This window comes from Salvelinus sp. IW2-2015, linkage group LG11 (genome assembly GCF_002910315.2).
Source record: "Salvelinus sp. IW2-2015 linkage group LG11, ASM291031v2, whole genome shotgun sequence".
Lineage (NCBI taxonomy): Eukaryota > Metazoa > Chordata > Actinopteri > Salmoniformes > Salmonidae > Salvelinus > Salvelinus sp. IW2-2015.
Window position 1 is genome coordinate 41,403,977 of NC_036851.1, and position 18,524 is coordinate 41,422,500.

General features: G+C 43.4%; 2 protein-coding genes and 1 non-coding gene across 7 annotated transcripts in view; 2 read left to right on the forward strand and 1 right to left on the reverse strand.

The window, feature by feature from the left end:
- The first annotated feature begins 578 nt into the window (after positions 1-578).
- On the forward strand, positions 579-8,589 carry LOC111970418 (nucleolar protein 56). Of its 2 annotated transcripts, none has more exons than XM_023997132.2 (12): positions 579-675; positions 3,950-4,039; positions 4,138-4,252; positions 4,506-4,670; positions 4,899-5,097; positions 5,349-5,536; positions 5,829-5,980; positions 6,176-6,276; positions 6,565-6,713; positions 6,994-7,115; positions 7,612-7,713; positions 7,975-8,589. In XM_023997132.2, exons 1-12 carry the CDS (start codon positions 673-675, stop codon positions 8,179-8,181), a joined length of 1,593 nt encoding a protein of 530 aa, XP_023852900.1. In that variant the 5' UTR covers positions 579-672; the 3' UTR covers positions 8,182-8,589. The 2 variants fall into 2 exon arrangements, with proteins under 2 accessions (XP_023852900.1, XP_023852901.1); XM_023997133.2 differs by having other exon boundaries at positions 580-675; positions 7,978-8,589.
- LOC111970804 (small nucleolar RNA SNORA26) lies at positions 5,592-5,715 on the forward strand. Its single transcript, XR_002878170.1, has one exon. It is a non-coding gene; the product is annotated as a small nucleolar RNA SNORA26 (small nucleolar RNA).
- A 2,072-nt stretch (positions 8,590-10,661) lies between the features above and the next one.
- LOC111970419 (ubiquitin-associated protein 2) overlaps positions 10,662-18,524 on the reverse strand; it is a 31,675-nt gene continuing 23,812 nt past the window's right edge. For all 4 annotated transcript variants that reach the window (XM_023997137.2, XM_023997136.2, XM_023997134.2 and 1 more), the window contains exons 21-27: positions 14,849-14,899; positions 14,663-14,753; positions 14,117-14,485; positions 13,900-14,004; positions 12,216-12,286; positions 11,783-11,965; positions 10,662-11,418 (exon numbers count right to left, since the gene is read on the reverse strand). In XM_023997137.2, coding sequence (XP_023852905.1) covers positions 11,323-11,418; positions 11,783-11,965; positions 12,216-12,286; positions 13,900-14,004; positions 14,117-14,485; positions 14,663-14,753; positions 14,849-14,899 — 966 coding nt within the window. In that variant the 3' untranslated portion in view covers positions 10,662-11,322. The remainder of the gene's footprint in view (positions 11,419-11,782; positions 11,966-12,215; positions 12,287-13,899; positions 14,005-14,116; positions 14,486-14,662; positions 14,754-14,848; positions 14,900-18,524) is intronic.

An 18,524-nucleotide genomic window follows, 5' to 3' on the forward strand; every position in this document is an offset into this window, starting at 1 on the left:
CCCCCATGTCACCCCCCTCTCCGCTCACTTTTTATTCTGGCACCTCCCAATTTACAAATTAAGCACTGTTGGAGGATATTGCTTTTGCTATTACATTTTCATGACAAAGTTGAAGGGGGCATTGTTTAAAAAAAAATCACTGACAGTTAGCTTGTAAATGTTTTAAAGAAGATAGAAAATGAATGAATTTCAAGTATTGACAATGTGTGAACAGTGTTGAATTGCAGAATCTAACTCCATTGACATTATTAATTTAAAATTMATTTCAAATAATAATATAGAATACAATTTGAATGACTGACTAATGAATTACATTCAAATCAGATTAAGCTAAATACTTATTAAAGATTGTATTCATTTGCAGATCTCTAGGTATTTATATAGGCTGATATTATGGCTGTGATACTCCATAGAAATCCCCATTGCAATAATTTGCCTAAAGACCATAAGCCTCGTTTACAGCATCCCCTCCATCTTCTCTGTCCCTCCCAACTGAGCTCACCATTCACCAATCAGGTAGCGCACGACATGACGCAGAGTTCATGAATCTCGCGATACAAAGTCGACCCCACGGTAATACCGTCATGTAGCCGCGTGTTGAAAACTAAAAGAGTCTTTATGCATTCGTGAAGCAGAGGAAAGGACACGCATACCATCAGAGATTGTGCAATCATGGTAAGATATGTTTTTGTTATACGTTTCAGCATTCGAAATACCAACAAAAACTACTCATGATTAAACATGCTTTGGAAAATAACGTTAGTTTACCCAACTAGCTAACTTATATGGCATAGATTCCATTTCAGGGTCGAAAGGTGAAGAGTTAACAAGTTAATAGTTACAAAAACGTGTTTGATTTATATCAGAATAAAATATTTACTGCATGCAATTAGCTTTCTATTCCAAATTGACGGTCATTACCCAACGTTAACGTTCTCAGCAAAGATTGGGAATGTGTTGGCAGCCTCACGACTAGGCCTCAGTCTAGTTAAAAATCCAGATTTGCGAAAGGAAAGCATACGTGATTTAATGAACACATTTAACATAGCTATTGATAACAGCCTAATTTGCTAAACATTTGCTATAACTGTTAAGTAGGTAATGGACTAGTTTAAATATCTTTACAATGTGCATGACATGGGTACTGCGTATTGATCCCCACAACACGTGGTGACCGTAGTCTTGGTTTAATGACGCGCAAGTTCTAATAGTTTCACGTTACAGTATTTTGGAGAAATACTGTCTAGTACCTACATTGAACTTAAATCTAAACGCAATAGGAATTAACCATAGACACTAAAAGTTTCTCAAATTTTGTGTAGAAACCCGGGGACTGATTCTGATTGGCTGGGCCTGGCTGCCTAGTGGGTGGGCCTATACCCTCCAAGRCCCACCCATGATGCACCCCTGCCCAGTTATTTGAAATCCAGAGATTAGGGCATGGGTTCTTAAACTTTCCCCACCTATTTTCCCCCATTAAAAACACTCTTGCATATCTGTCTAGGTTGGCACTGTTGCTATTAAAATGAATAACAGAACACACACACAGGCCTTTTGATAGTGCAACCCTAAGTAACAGTATAGGTGAAAAATGTTCAGACTTACTGTAGAAATTATTGTTGTTAAAGTCTAGGTTGGAACTGTTGCTGTTCAAATATAACACATCTTTTTTTATTCTGAACTGGAATAAACTGATTGATCACCTCTGTAGACCAGGAAACAGACATTCCTAATGAGAGCATGTATATTCTGGGCTCTGTTTTTGCAAGTGCAACACTGAGGTCATACTCTTCCTGTACTTGTTTTTTAAGTATGTCAGAGTTGTGAACCCCGACTCACATAGGTATGTGGTGCCAAACTGGACCAGAACATCTACTGCTTTCTCAGTCAGACAGGAGACCACTTCCTGCTGTAGATGAGCAACCCAGAACGGTGTGAGTGTGTTTGCCTCAAAAAGCATCTTGCTTCAATCAGTTATTGAATCAATTATTGTATTTTAACAGCAACAGTTCCAACCTAGACTAGTTTTCAACAATAATTTCTACAGTAAGATGTACGGTAGGCCTGATCATTTTTCATCTGTACTGTTACTTAGGGTTGCACTATCAGTAGCTAGCTTGCTTTGGTGAATGTTAGCTATTAGCTGTGTACAAGCCAGGGAATTGTTTGAAAGAGAAACTAACATCTACTACTATGAGTTAGTTAGTACTCCCTTATTACTGCTTATCACCTGTTATAAAATGACAACAATGCCTTGCTAGCTGACTTTTCCACTGTCGAAGCACTTTCCTGGCGCATTCTGCCCTGTTCTGAAAGAACTCCCTGGGTTTTCCATCAGGTTGCTGTGGATGTTTGGTCAGGACGTGTTGTTTTATAAATGTTTTCGTCGTGCGAGTCTCATTACTAAGCACTTCACCGCTCAAAACACATTGTGGGCGCTCCTCGTTATAAGTTTGTATGAAAGAGAGAAACTCATCGCTGTATATCCGTTTCATAACAATTGAGCTCAGTCAGAACCTGTGGCTAGCATGAGTCCATTTGATGACAACGGTGAGTGGTGGCGAGTGGGAATGACAAGTCAATGGCTGACAGCGCATCTGCGGCCTGAATGACAGCGCTGCATCGTGTGTCACGGAGTAATCTTCAAGATAACTGCAGAAAAAATATCCGGTAAACTGCGAAGCACACAGGCATCTCCCACTCGCACAGCTGCCAAACTGAGCAGAGACCGCTGCTTCAGCAGAGAGTGCAGGTGCACTTGGCCAAATCAGTTCCAGTAAATAATTAAACGATTATAAATGTACACTGACACGTTGCGACCCGCCATTAACAGGAAGGTGGGTCGCGACCGACACTTTAAGAAATGCGGGATTAGGGCAGTATGAATTTATTTAAGTTGACAGATTTTTGTTTTATGAACTAACTTGTTGCATTTATTTTTGTTGGGTATACATTATCACGTCACACGACCCGTAGGCTGCGCTGACCATAGTCCACTTCTGGCATGTGACTTTATTCTCGCTAAACATCCTTTCTCTTGTCCACTTGTCATTATCTGCACCGCGTGGCTATTTCCATCATGGCAGTATACCGGCTGGGTGATAGTTGAGGGCATATCGGGGCAGAGTTGGGTTTTGTCATCGGTTGATTCCGAAAACGCTTTCCTGTACAACTGCAGTCCTGAAATTCATACTTTTAATAAATACGTATTGAATACAACTGATGTTTTCATTTGTTGCTGAAGTCAGCATGTGCCAATTCAATCGGTCTGCCCATTCAAGAATCCTTGGGACGCCCATACCCTTACTCTAACCATTTATTTCATCTTCAATGGGTGGTATGGTTTGGGCGGCAGGTAGCCAGCCTGGTGGTTAGAGCATTGGGCSAGTAACCAAAATGTTGCTAGATCGAATCCCTGAGCTGATAATTCTGTCGTTCTGCCCATGAACAAGGCAGTTTACCCACTGTCCCTAGGCCGTCATTGTAAATAAGAATTTGTTCTTAACTGACTTGCCTGGTTAAAATAAAAATGGTTGTCACAAGGATTCCAGATAGCATGGACCCAACTGACTCTCAGTTTAAGTAGGTGCACACGAGGGGGGAAAGTATATTCGCCATTACAAAATAATAGTAAACGTATGAATTTCAACACCGCGGAAGGACTGAAGTTGTACAGTTTAAATGTTTTCAGAATTACATTTTTATTCAAATTGACTGACGGTAACTCACCTGGTAGCGGGATGTGTGAGCAACAACGTTATCAAAACTTGACTCTGCCTATGTGTGTGTGTGAACTGAGTTGCATGTTCCTCAGCTAAATGCAAGCAGTGCGTTATTGCCCAAGCCCCATAATGTTTCGCTACTTGCATTKTGATTCCATTATTTGGTTAGCTACATTCGATACTGTAAAAACAGTGACAAACATTTTAACCTGCTCTGTCTTTTGCAGGTGCTGTTGCACGTGCTCTTTGAGCATGCAGCCGGGTATGCACTCTTTGTTGTCAAGGAGGTGGAAGAAATTGGCATGCTTTTGCCTCAGGTACGAATAACCACTTCCAAATATGTTAACATTTTTATTAGGATATACCCATAATTGATGACCGTTGAGCCAAGTTACTAATTACCCATATTCCACAGGTTGAAGACTGCATTCTAAACATGGGGAAATTCCATGGTATGGTGAGCCTCGCTGCTTTCTTCCCATTCAAGTCTGCTCAGGCTGCGCTAGAAAATATTAACGCCATATCGGAAGGTGAGTTGTTTGCTTTAATTTACTTACGTTCTAGTCCTTGCTCAGATGTAAAGCTGTATCAAAAATCTGTCAATCCACTGAATCAATGTGCTGACACATATCATCAAACCTGAACATCTGGGCCTGGCTATCTTTATGATACCAGATGGCATTAGTCACTATGTATGTTTCAACACACCCCCAACTGATTATCTTATCTTAGTCTATTATAAATAATTAAAACATTTCCTCATGACACCCTGACTTGTTTCAGGTGTGGTCCACGCTGACCTGAAGCTGTTCCTGGAGACTAACCTGCCCATAGGGGGTAAGAAGAAAGCGATGCTGGGGGTGGGTGATGCCAAGATAGGAGGAGCTCTGCAGGAGGAGCTGGGCCTGTCTATCCAGACTGGTGGAGTGGTGTCAGAGATACTGAGAGGTGAGGACTCGCATGAACTACAGTAAAAGTAATTTGGGGGGGGGGGTTGTCATCTCATCTTTTATGTTGTGACTAGTAACTTGTGTGTAGCTGGCGATACCTGGCCTGTGGTGATGTCAATATAATCAACCCCTGACCCTCGTGATGGTTTATACTGACAATCTGAACAGGTCGTGAAAGTGCCTCCACCGTGCATACTCAATGTCACTACCCATCTCTCCCCTGAAGGTGTGCGTCTCCACTTCCACTCCTTGGTAAAGGGGCTGACTGCCCAGGCTGCCTCCAAGGCCCAACTAGGTCTGGGCCACAGCTACTCCAGAGCCAAGGTCAAGTTCAACGTCAACAGGTCCGACAACATGATCATCCAGTCCATCGCTCTCCTGGACCAGCTGGACAAGGACATCAACACGTTCTCCATGCGTGTGCGGTACGTACAGCTGCTGTGAATGTCAAGTCTCCCTCATAGGGTACGTAGTAGTAGACCCAACAACCATCCACTTGGCAGTCTTGCTAACGGGACCAAATGATGATTATACCAAATCTGTCAATCCCCTGAACTCTTTATGTTGAGTGTTCCATCGGTGCTGACAKTCCCGCAGTATAAATGTCAGGTATGCCTTCAACCTGGTTGAGACTATCCTAACAACTTCTGCTCGCCCCTCCCCTTCTGCTTTATAGTGAGTGGTATGGCTACCACTTCCCAGAGCTGATCAAGATAGTGACTGACAACTCTACGTACTGCAAGATGGCCCAGCTGATTGGCAACAGAAAGGAGCTGAGCGAGGAGAGTCTAGAGAGCCTGGAGGAGGTAGTGATGGACAGTGCTAAGGCCCAGGCTGTCCTGGAGGCATCCCGCAGCTCCATGGGTCAGTTGCCAAGCCACACAGTATATTATACACACTTATAAAACCACCCCCTTTTTTGCCCATCTGGGACTTTAAGTGTCCTATATGACCAACACAGAGGGGTAGAGTATGATGGTTCTCTCATAAACCTGTAGTGTAGGCTCAAATCCTCACTGCGGATCCTGTCGGGAGATACAAAACGTATATTTCAGTCATCTTCCCTTGTCTTCACAGTGGAGATGTTTGTACATTGAATTTCCGTGTCTGGGTATCGAGACTGCTGCTGAAACTGTTTTCCCCTGGCTTTCTGTAGGCATGGACATCTCTCCCATTGACCTGATCAACATTGAGAGGTTCTCCAACCGTGTGGTCTCGCTAGCCGCCTACAGGCTGGAACTCCAGGAGTACCTACGCTCTAAGATGAGCCAGGTGGCCCCCAACCTGGCTGCCCTTATAGGAGATGTGGTGCGTAGTAATTAGATTCAGCAAATGTCCAATCTACATACTCTTCCTAAGGGGACCGAATGATGTTTATACCAAATCTGTCAATCCCCTGAATTCTTTGTGTTGAGTCTTCCATCGGTGCTGACAGTCCCTGACACCTTCGCTCATGGGGAAATGTTCATCGGCCAACCTCTGACGTGGTGTTTCTTCCTTTAGGTGGGAGCACGTCTGATCTCCCATGCTGGCAGCCTGACCAACCTGGCCAAGTACCCAGCCTCCACCGTGCAGATCCTGGGCGCTGAGAAGGCCCTGTTCAGGTACTGGGGCACCCACTCCCTGCTGGGGAAACTGGCAGCTACTGTGATGGCAGGGCTGGGGCTAAGCAGAGAAGGGTGACTGGTGGTGTGACCCCTTCAGAGTGATCCCTCTCCCTTACGCACCCCCACAGTCTGAGCAGCTGCCTAGTGCGCAGAGGTAGATACTGTAACTCCTACATGCCATACTCAACCAATAAATTATTGTGTAGAAGAATCAACAATCAACGGTTGGAACATGTTTCCAAAGTGACTTTCGCTGGAAACCCAACATCCATTCCCACCACACAGGGCTCTGAAGACCCGTGGCAACACTCCTAAGTACGGTCTCATCTTCCACTCAACTTTCATCGGCCGTGCTGCCGCCAAGAACAAAGGGCGTATCTCCCGTTACCTTGCCAACAAGTGCACAATCGCCTCACGAATCGATGCCTTCTCTGGTGAGTGTTACGATGTCTGTTAACCCATGGGGAGAGCAGAGGACACACTTTGCTTGGGCCTAGTAGATCAAGGTCCTCTCAGCGGTCTGTTTCGGGTCCTGTTTATTATGACTCTTTTGGATTATTTGCAATGATGTTCTTATTTTTCGTCAACAGTAATCCACCTCTGGGTAGATGATGGTGACTAGCTAAATACTGAGCAMGGCTTTGGTCTCTTGACTACTGCTGCCCTGTGCTCTCCTGTGGTGGTATTGACGTTTCCTCTCCCTCCCTCTGACAGAGGTGCCCACCTGTGTGTTTGGCGACAAGCTGCGTGACCAGGTGGAGGAGCGCCTGTCATTCTACGAGACGGGCGAGGCGCCTCGCAAGAACCTGGATGTCATGAAAGAGGCTGTGATACAGGTGAGCTATGTCACTGACATGGGATTAATTTTCTTGGGTTTGTGAGCATGCTTTTACAGTTTTTGTACGGTAATAAAAATCCGAGAAGTAATGGAATTTTTACATTTTGATTTCTAGGCCTGGAAGAGTTTTAGAAAATCATCAAATCTGAAACGTAATGGACATTTCTGTAAATTGAATTTTAAGCATGGGATCAGAGAGCAGCCTCAGTGTCAATACATTACGTGTACTTTTGTATGTGTTGGTCATGGGAAATTTGGTTACAAGTAATGAAATTCCATCTGTCAATGTGTATGAACCCTGCTTTTAGGACTCTTTTTCCTTGTAGATGTTTAGCTAATCTGCTGAGTGATGACGACACTTTCCCCGACTCAAACGTGGGGGTTTAACTGATTTAATGAGCCTGACACAGCTCCAAAGCACATCAGTGCCACTAGCAGCTAGTCTTCTAGAAGTATTCRCTGTTTAACCATGCTGTTTGGCTTACCACTCCTAGGCAGGAGAGGTGGCAGCTGAGATAAAGATCAAATTGGAGAAAAAGGAGAAGAAACGTAGGAAGCGGGAGAAGCTGGCAGCCCTTTCCACAGGCGATGAAGAGGTATGTATTGGTTTAGCTGTGTCCGGAAACTGAAAGCATGTTTAGATTTGGGATTTGACCCTTCTACATGGTTCTCTCTCAGTGTACGACATGCTAAACTAACTTGACTCCGAACCATTGGCTGGTCTTCTACTGTAGACCAAATCACTGAAGTGAGTCGGACATTACAGCTCTTGTCCTACTGCAATTAAAACTTATGCCATGGCGAAATTATGAAACATCCTAATGTGTTTTCTATTATGGGTTTATGCTAATGGTGAGAAGGGAGAATGTGACGTCGCTGTGGTAAAGAAGAAAAGGAAACATGCAGCAGAGGAAGCTGTCCAAATGAAGGAAGAGGCTCCAGCAACCGAGAATGGAGACCGCATAGCCAAAAAGAAAAAGAAACGAAAGAGTGAGGCAATAGAGGTGGTGGCTGAAGAGGCCCCCCAGGCGGAGAAGAAGAAAAATAAGAAAAATGTTGAATAGAGGATTTGGATGAGACTGCACATTTCTTAGTTCTGTACAGTAATTTTTTTAATGTATTTATTTTTTACTTAAACCGCCCAATGAGGTTGGAAGCAGATTGACTTGTGTAATCAGTGTTTGTCTCAATTTTATACCTTCCCCTCCCTATCCTCAACGCACTTCACACTGAAAGTGAATATTCAGCTCAGTGCCTTGAGGTTAATGTAATTATACATCCCCGTTATGTAAATATTTTCATGTCCATTTTCTCTATCAAATCTGTTCAGCGTAAACTTGCTTTCAACCATTTTTCAACTAAATATTATATACGCTACCTACCTGATGTCTGAAATATACTGGAAAAAATATATAAATGCAACATGTTTCATCAGCTGAAATAAAAKATTGCATAGATGTTCCATACACACAGCTAGTTTCACTCAAATTTGTTTACTTCYCTGCTAGTGAGCATTTCTAATCTATGCCTGACAGGTGTGGCATATCCAGAAGCTGATTAAATGGCAAGTTTATTGCACAGATGCACCATGTGTGTTTAAAGGCCACTAAAATGTGCAATTGGCATGCTGACTGCAGGGATGTACATTTCTCAGACATAAGCCGATTCAGGCGTCATTTTGGAAGTACGTTCAACCAGCCTCAACTGCAGACCGTGTATCCGTGCCAGCCCAGGACACATCTGGCTTCTTCACCTGTGGGGTTGTGAGAGCAGCCAGTCGGACAGCTGATGAATCTGGGTTTACGCAACCAAAGAATTTCTACACATGTTTTCTCAGTGAAGCTCATCTGCAATTCTTGACCTGACTTCAGTGGGAAAATGCTCACCTTCGATGGCCACTGACACGCTGGAGAAGTGGGCTSTTCACGGATGAATTCTGTTTTCAAATGTACTGGGCAGACCGTGTATGGCGTTGTGGGTGAGCGGTTTGCTGATGTCAACGGTGCCCCATCGTGGGGTTATGGTATGGGCAGACAAACTAGACAAACACAATTGCATTTTATCGATGACAATTTGAATGCTGAGATACTGTGATGAGATCCTGAGTCCCCATTATCGTGCCATTCATCCGCAGCCTCATGTCATAAGGATCTATACACAATTCACGGGAGCTGAAAATGTCCCAGTTCCTCCATGGTCCGCATACTTGTTACCCATTGAGCATATTTGGGATGCTCTGGATATATATATATTTTCCACCTTTATTTAACCAGGTAGGCTAGTTGAGAACAAGGTCTCATTTACAACTGCGACCTGGCCAAGATAAAGCAAAGCAGTGTGACACAGACAAAACAGAGTTACACATGGAATAAACAAGCCAATAACACAATAAACAAGTCAATGACACAGTAGAAAAAATTAAGTCCATATACAGTGTGAGCAAAAGGCATGAGGTAGGCAATAAATAGGCCATAGAAGAATTACAATTTAGCAGATTAACACTGGAGTGATAAATGAGCAGATGATGTGCAAAAGAGCAGAAAAGTAAATAACAGTATGGGGATGAGGTAGGTAGATTGGGTGTGCTAATTTACAGATGGACTATGTACAGCTGCAGTGATCGGTTAGCTGCTCAGATAGCTGATGTTTAAAGTTGGTGAGGGAAATATAAGCCTCCAGCTTCAGCGATTTTTGATTCAGGGCATAATGTGCAGACGGGTATACGTGTACGACAGCATTTTCTAGGTCCCGCCAATATCCAGCAACTTCGCACAGCCATTGAAGAGGTCACCAGATACTGTTTTTATGATCTACACCCCTATCTTAAATTAGGCCCTAATCTATGGAATACAGATACCTTATGTCAATTGACTAACTCAGTAAAATCCGTCACAAGTTGCGTTTATTTTGGTTCAGTGTATTTCCATGTGGCTAGAATTGCAGCTAATGCAATCTTATCTTTGAAGTTTCCTGAGCCAGGAATGACTGCAGCTAGTTGCGCGCTCATTGCATCATGTCAACTCAAATCCCTAGCAATCTGTATTGTTGCTTTTCTGTAATTGTGTTGTGTACAATAGTTTACAACTGGAAATATACATTTTAAGAGCCTGCCTTCTGCATAATGGTCATACATGGTATTCATGAAACTGCAGATTGCAAATTTAAGGAAAAAAATGTATGAATCAAATCATGGACAGTCCCTGCTTGCTTATCCTTGAGATTGTTGCCACGTAAATGGGGTGTCATGCAGAGTAGACAATTCCCGAACACAGCTAATGGAACGTTAGTGAACTTTGAATAACTAAACAAAGTACAAGGCATGTTGTCACTACATGTAAGCAAGCTTCCAAAGATCAAACCTTTGTATCTTAGTTTCAAAGTGGGAAAGGAGTTTATTTCACCCTGTGAGTTGAGTGACTAAACCAATGGTTGAGTACATGTGTTGAATCACAAGAATATGCTATGAGTGACTGGTTTACAGTACGGTATCATGTGGACCTGCAATGTTTTGTATAATAATCCAATAAAATACATTTATAATTCATAACTGTTCAGAACTTTTATTTGTTGGACAATGAAGATTAAACCAATGTTATTGACATCCAATGCCTGGCTGTCACACGTCAGCCAACTAAAGGTGGGAATCAAATGTTGGGATAAAGGGGCCAAAAATAAAAAAAACTCAAGCTATCAACTTAAGTCACCCTCAATAGAAAAGAGTTCAGATGGGAGAGACCGAAGTTACAAAAAAAAATAAAAAAATAAGTTTAAAAAAAAAGGCTTCACCATGAAAAATGATGCTTAGCAGTAATGTACATCAGGGTCATGTATGCATACAAAAATCGGCCACGCCACATGATGCTTGTTCTGGTTCAAGTATATTCACCATCAACTTCATAATTACTTCTCATGATCTTTGATGCTCATCTTCCTGACATTTTGAAATAAAACATCCTTCAAAAAAATAAAACAAATGCAGAAAACCACATTTCATGTCCTACCAATACATATATACTGTATAAATACATACATAAATATATTTTACATACAACAGCCATAAATTTGAAAGGGGGAATATTGAGTAGGGGGGGGATGGGTGGTAGTGTGTTTTAGCTCGGTGCTGTAAAATGGTTTGTCCTTCGATGGTCTGATCAGTCAAGATAGGTGGGCACGCTGCAGTATATACACTCAGACACACAGCCCTGTCAGTTGCCCCAGTATGGGGAGCTGCCGTAGCTGGATTTGTTGACCTGGCTCTTCTGCTGGATGCTGCTAGACTGGCCTCGCTGGCTAGGACCGCCCTGCAAACGGAGGAGACGAGTACACCGTCACAAACTGGACATGACCATCACAAGTAAGGTACCACACTGATACACAAMAAAGACGTAATGGGAATATAAACCAGAGGTGGGCTATGTGATGGCTTGTGTGAGTGCAGGCTTTTGTTCAAGCAGCAATATATCTGATTGACCTAAATCAGCCTTGATTGAAGACTTGACAGGTAGGTTATACTGCTTGGCTGGAACAAAAGCCTGCAACCCCACCAGCACATATAGGATTGTCCACCACCATCTAACCAGTGCCATTGTGTGGCATGTTAAAGCAAGTTTATACAGTACCTTGTAGACTACAGGCGGATGAGTGTTTGAGAGGAGTGTGTGTTACCTGTCCGTCCTGAGCCAGGTGATGGTGCAGCATCTGGGAGTGGGGTTGCTGGTGGGCAGGCTGCAGGATGTGGAGGAAGGGGGCAGGAGCATAGCCCCCCGGGGCCCCTCCAGGACCCCCCAGAGCTGAGGGCAGGTTGAAGGGAGGGGGAGTCCCCGTATGGAAACCCTGCTTATCAAAGGACTGGAGAAAGACGGAAGGAGAGCAAAGTAGAGGTCAGCGATTAGGTTTCGCTGGTGGAAAACAAACATGGAGAAACAAATACCATCACTGTTAAGCTCTGGCAAGGACTAGAATTTCAATCCTAATTGACAAGAGATTATTATGTGTTGGTGTATCTTATCCTAGGAAAATAAGCCCTGGTGGACTAATGGGTATGGTAATGAACWAAAAAAAATAAGAAATACAAACATGACTACATCAAAGATCTCACCTGGGTCTTGTTGTAAACACTGCCACTGATTTCTGGGATCCCGGTGTTGCCTGACGTTACAGAGATGCCGCCTAGCGTACAACAAAATACAAAATACTATAGTTGAAAACAAACATTCAAATCACAGAATTAGGGGGGCATCGGTGCCTTCAGAAAGTATTAAGACACCTTGACCTTTTTCACATTTTGTTAAGTTACAGCCTTATTCTAAAATTGATTAAATAGTTTCCCCCCTCAATCTACACACAATAACCCATAATGACAAAGCAAAAACAGGTTTAGAAATGTTTGCTGATTTATAAAAAGTAAAACAAACAAACAACTGAAATACCACATTTACATAAGTATTCAGACCCTTTACTCAGTACTTTGTTGAAGCACCTTTGGCAGCGATTACCACCTYGAGTCTTCTTGGGTATGACGCTACAAGCTTGGCACACCTGTATTTGGGGAGATTCTCCCATTCTTCTCTGCAGATCCTCTCAAGCGCTGTCAGGTTGGATGGGAAGCATTGCTGCACAGCTATTTTCAGGTCTCTCCAAAGATATTCGATCGGGTTCAAGTCCGGGCTCTGGCTGGGCCACTCAAGGACATTCAGACTTGTCGCGAAGCCACTCTTGTGTTGTCTTGTCTGTGTGCTTAGGGTTGTTGTCCAGTTGGAAGGTGAAACTTCATCCCAGTCTGAGGTCCTGAGCACTCTGGAGCAGATTTCCATCAAGGATCTCTCTGTACTTTGCTCAATCTTGGTTTCATCAGACCAGATAATCTTGTTTCTTATGGTCTGAAAGTCTTTAGATGTCTTTTGGCAAACCCCAAGTGTGTGGTCATGTGCCTTTTACTGAGGAGTGGTTTTCGTATGGCCACTCTACCATAAAAGGCCTGATTGGTGGAGTGCTGCAAAGATGGTTGTCATTCTGGAAGGTTCTCCTTCTCCACAGAGGAACTCTGGAGCCCTGTCAGAGTGACCATCGGGTTCTTGGTCATCTCCCTGACCAAGGCCCTTCTCCCCTGATTGCTCAGTTTGGCCGGGCGGCCAGCTCTAGGAAGAGTCTTGGTGGTTCCAAACCTCTTCCATTTAAGAATGATGGAGGCCACTGTGTTCTTGGGGACCTTCAATGCTGCAGACATTTTTCGGTACTCTTCCCCAGATCTGTACCTCGAGTCAATCATGTCTCGAAACTCTACAGACAATTCCTTCGACCTCATGGTTTGATTTACCACAACTACAATCAAGTTGTAGAAACATCTCAAGGATGATCAATGGAAACAGGATGCACCTGAGCTCAATTTCAAGTCTCATAGCAAAGGGTCTGAATACCCCCCTTATTGCTATTATAAACTGGTTACCAACTTAATTAGAACAGTAAAAAGTAATTTTTGTCATACCCATGGTATAGTCTGATATACCAAAGCTTTCAGCCAATCATAAATCATGCCAGGACAGCTTATGACAATATACTTTCAAAATAATGCATCAGATGTTATTGAAATGACAAGTTACTGACAATATTATTTATTTATTTAACCTTCATTTAACCAGGCAAGTTAGCTGAGAACCAGTTATAATTTTCAAAAATTAAAAAGACAGAAACATGGACAACTCAAGAGACAAATTAGTTCAAGCATGGTAACAATAGGGGGACAGATGGTAGGTAAGATGACAGTGAAGTGATGGGTGATGTACCTTTACCAGCACCTGTAGCAGCAGATTTGGCCTGGCTCTGGGATGAGTTGCTGTAGCCTTTGCTGTAGTCCACTCCTGCTTGGCCCTGGGTCAGGTCCTCATACCCTGAGGACACCACAACAACATACTGACATCAACTCTGTCCTTTCCTCAGAGGTCGACTATATTGTTGGTGTTTGTGTGCGTCTCGCTCGCTCGCCATCTCACTGTAACCGACCTGAGCTGAAAGTGTGCTGGCCGTAGCCGCTGGGCTGCTGCTGGAAGGGGCTTGCTGAGGGGTTACCCAGACCCACACCGTGCTGTTTGGCTGGCCCTTGTCCCTGGGGCATGAACATGGTGTGGCCGTACTGGAAGGCAGCGCCGGGCATCCCAGGATAGTAGGGCAGGCCCGTGTAGCTGTAGCCCGGCGGGAGGAAGGCCTGCTGCTGCTGGCTGCTGTGGTGGCCCTGAGGCTGGGGCTGGCCTTGAGGCTGGGGGGGTTGAGGCTGGGCCTGGGTCTGGCCTTGTTGGGGCTGCTGTTGGGCTGACAAGCTGCTGGGGGGTGCAGGGGAGGTGGAGTCACCCCTGCCAAACTTTGTGACTTCACCTGCAGAAGGGGTGGAAGACATGGAGGTGTCTGCTAAGTGTCTGTGATTGTGCCGGATGCTATTTTCTAACTAATACATTTTTTTTTACAGGAACTTGTTTCTCTGGAACATTTCAATTGGCTGATTCCAATAAGTTGACCGACAAGTTTGAGAGTAGCGCTGCCAGAGTTGCTTACCTGAGTAGGGGTTATTGGCGAGGCTCCCATCTCTGCCAGAGAGTGCTGTGGGGCCAGGGAATGTGATTCCGTAATAATCCTGCAAAGAGGGCTTTACACAGAGAGACAGGATCAGAAAAGACATCCTAATGCTTGTCCTGTCTTTTCACAAACACTCCCAGTGAAGGGTAAAAGGTTGAGACTCACCATAGGCAGTCTGGACTGTAGCATGTGGAGGTCCTCATAGCCATAGATCTGCTGTGGAATACACAGGGCAAGTACACTCAATTGGAGGAATCGTAAATCCAGATAACAAAAGACAGATGCTTTGAAAGTAGTTTATGCGACAGGTGAGACAGTTGCACACACGCACACTAGTGTTACTGAAACCAGGTTTAGTATCACAATATTCAAATCAAATGTTATTCGTCACATGCTTCGTAAACAACAGGTGTAGACTTAGTCAGTGGTGGAAAAATTGTGATACTTGAGTAAAAGTATAGATACCTTAATAGAAAGTTACTCATGTAAAAGTTAGTCACCCTGTAAATTACTACTTGAGTAAAAGTCAAAGTATTTGGTTCTAAATATACTTAAGTATCAAAAGTAAATCTAATTTCTAAAATACACTTAAGTATACCATTTTTATTTTTTTATTTTAAATATACTTGATTTTACATTTTAGGGATAGCCAGGGGCACACTCCAACATCATTTACAAATTATGCATTTGTGTTTAGTAAGTCGGCCAGATCAGAGGCAGTAGGGATGACCACGTGTTCTCTTGATACGTGTGGGAATTGGACCCTTTTCCAGTCCTGCTAAACATTCAAAATGTAACAAGTACTTTTGGGTGTCAGGGACACTTATAATAAATACATAGACAAGTATAGAGTCAAAAGTACATTATTTTCTTTAGGAATGTAGTGAAATAAAAGTAAAAGTTGTCAAAAATATAAATAGTAAAGTACAGATACCCCAAAAAATTACTTAAGTAGTACTTTAAAGTATTTTTACTTAAGTACATTACGCCACTGGACTTAGTGAAAAGCTTACAGGGCCTTCCTAACAATGCAGAGAAAGAAAATAAGAGAAATAATAGTAATACCGTAATAACATGTAGTGATAAATACACAATGAGTAACGATAACGGCTATATTTTTGTTATAAGTGTTCGGATTAGTGTTCCACTCCTTGAAAGTGGCAGCTCTAGCCTTTAGCTCAGTGCGGATGTTGCCCGTCATCCATGGCTTCTGGTTGGGATATGTACGTAGTCACTGTGGGGATGACATTGTCGATGCACTTATTAATGAAGCCAGTGACTGATGTGGTAAACTCCTCAATACCACCGGATGAATCCCAGAACATATTCTAGTCTGTACTAACGCAACAGTCCTATATCTTAGCATCCACTTCATCGGACAACTTCTGTATTGAGCGCGTCACTAGAGTTTTTGCTTGCAGAAATCAGGAGGATACAGTTGTGGTCAGATTTGCCAAATGAAGAGCTTTGTATGTATATCTGCGTGTGGAGTAAAGGTAATCTAGATTTGTCCTTTAGTTGACAGGTGACATGCTGGTAGAAATTAGGTAAAACGTATTTTACTTTCCCTGTATTAAAATCACCGGCCACTAGGAGCAATGACTCTGGATGAGCATTTTCTTGTTTGCTTATGGCCCTATACAGCATGTTGAGTGCATTCTTAGTACGTGCTCATCGTCCTCACCGGGGTCTTGACCTGACTGCAGTTCGGCGTCGTAATCGACTTCAGTGGTCAAATGCTCACCTCCGATGGCCACTGCCACGCTGGAGAAGTGTGCTCTTCATGGATGAATCCTGGTTTCAACTGTACCGGGCAGATGGCAGACAGCGTGTAAGGCGTCGTGTGGGTGAGCGATTTGCCGATGTCAATGTTGTAAACAGACTGCCCCAAGGTGGCGGTGGGGTTATGGTATGGGCAGGCATAAACTACGAACAAACACAATTGCATTTTATCGATGGCAATTTGAATGCACAGAGATAAATGTGTGGAGATCCTGAGGCCCATTGTCATGCCATTCATCCACCGTCATCACCTCAGGTTTCAGCATGATAATGCACAGCCCCATGTCGCAAGGATCTGTACACAATTCCTGGAAGCTGAAAATGTTCCATATTCTTCCATGGCATGCATACTCACCAGACATGTCACCCATTGAGCATGTTTGGGACGCTCTGGATCTACATGTATCACAGTGTTCCACTTCCCGCCAATATCCAGAAACCTCACACAGCCATTGAAGAGGAGTGGGACAACAATCCACAACCAACTCTATGCTAAGGAGATGTGTAGCGCTGCATGAGGCAAATTTTGGTCACACCAGATACTGACTGGTTTTCTGATCCACCCCACTACCTTTTTTATTTATTTAAAAAGGTATTGTATCTGTAACCAACAGATGCATATCTGTATTCTCAGTCATGTGAAATCCATAGATTAGGGCCTAATGAATTTATTTCAAATTGACAGATTCCCTGATATGAACTGCAACTCAGTAAAATCTATGAAATTGTTGCATATTTCATTTATATTTTTGTTCAGTGTATATTCAATTTCTTTCAGTAAAACACCTTTTTAAACAACAATATTTAAAATGTTCCTTCGGCAAAACCATATGAGACCATTTTAATCATCTAAACTATTTTAAAATGTAATTGGATACATATTAGGGCTGACCGCAATTATTCAACTTGTCGATTGTTTGTTCGATAGGCTGTTGGTCGACCAATATTTTTTTTAGTCGAGCAGTAGCAAATATACAGTGCATTCGTAAAGTATTCAGATGCCTTGACTTTTTCTACATTGATGAGGGAAAAATGCAGGCTTAGAAATGTTTGCAAATGTATTAAAAATAAAACACTGAAATATCACATTTACATAAGCATTCAGACCCTTTACTCAGTACTTTGTTGAAGCACCTTTGGCGATTACAGGGTATGACACTACAAGCTTGGTACATCTGTATTTGGGGAGTTTCTCCCATTCTTCTCTAAAAATCATCGCAAGCTCTGTCAGGTTGGATGGGGAGAGTTGCTGCACAGCTATTTTCAGGTCTCTCCAGAAATGTTTGCTCGGGTTCTAGTCCGTGCTCTGGCTGGGCAACTCATGGACATTCAGAGACCACTCCTACATTGTCTTGGCTGTGTGCTTAGCGTCGTTGTCTTGTTGGAAGGTGAAACTTCGTCCCAGTCTGAGGTACTGAACACTCTAGAGCAGGTTTTCATCAAGGATCTCTCTGTACTTTGCGCCATTGATCTTTCCCTCGATCCTGACGAGTCGCCCAGTCCCTGCCGCTGAAAAACATCCCCACAGCATGTTGCTGCCACCACCATGCTTCACCGTAGAGATGGTGCCAGGTTTCCTCCAAATGCGACGCTTGGCATTCAGGCCAAAGAGATCATTTTTGGTTTCATCAGACCAGAGAATCTTGTTTCTGAAACTCCAAGCGGGCTGTCATGTGCATTTTACTGAGGAGTGGCTTCAGTCTGGCCACTCTACCATAAAGGTCTGATTGGTGAGTGCTGCAGAGACGGTTGTCATTCTGGAAGGTTCTCCCATCTCCACAAAGGAACTCTGGAGCCCTGTCAGAGTGACCATCGGGTTCTTGGTCACCTCCCTGACCAAGGCTCTTCTCCCCCGATTGCTCAGTTTGGCCAGATCTAGGAAGAGTCTTGGTGGTTCCCAACTTCTTCCAGTTAAGAATGATGGAGGCCACTGTGTTCTTGGGGACCTTCAAATGGCACCCTTTCCCCAGTGCCTCGACACAATCCTGTCTCGGAGCTCTACGGACATTTTATTTTGCTCTGACACACACTATCAACTGTGGGACCTTATAAAGAAAGG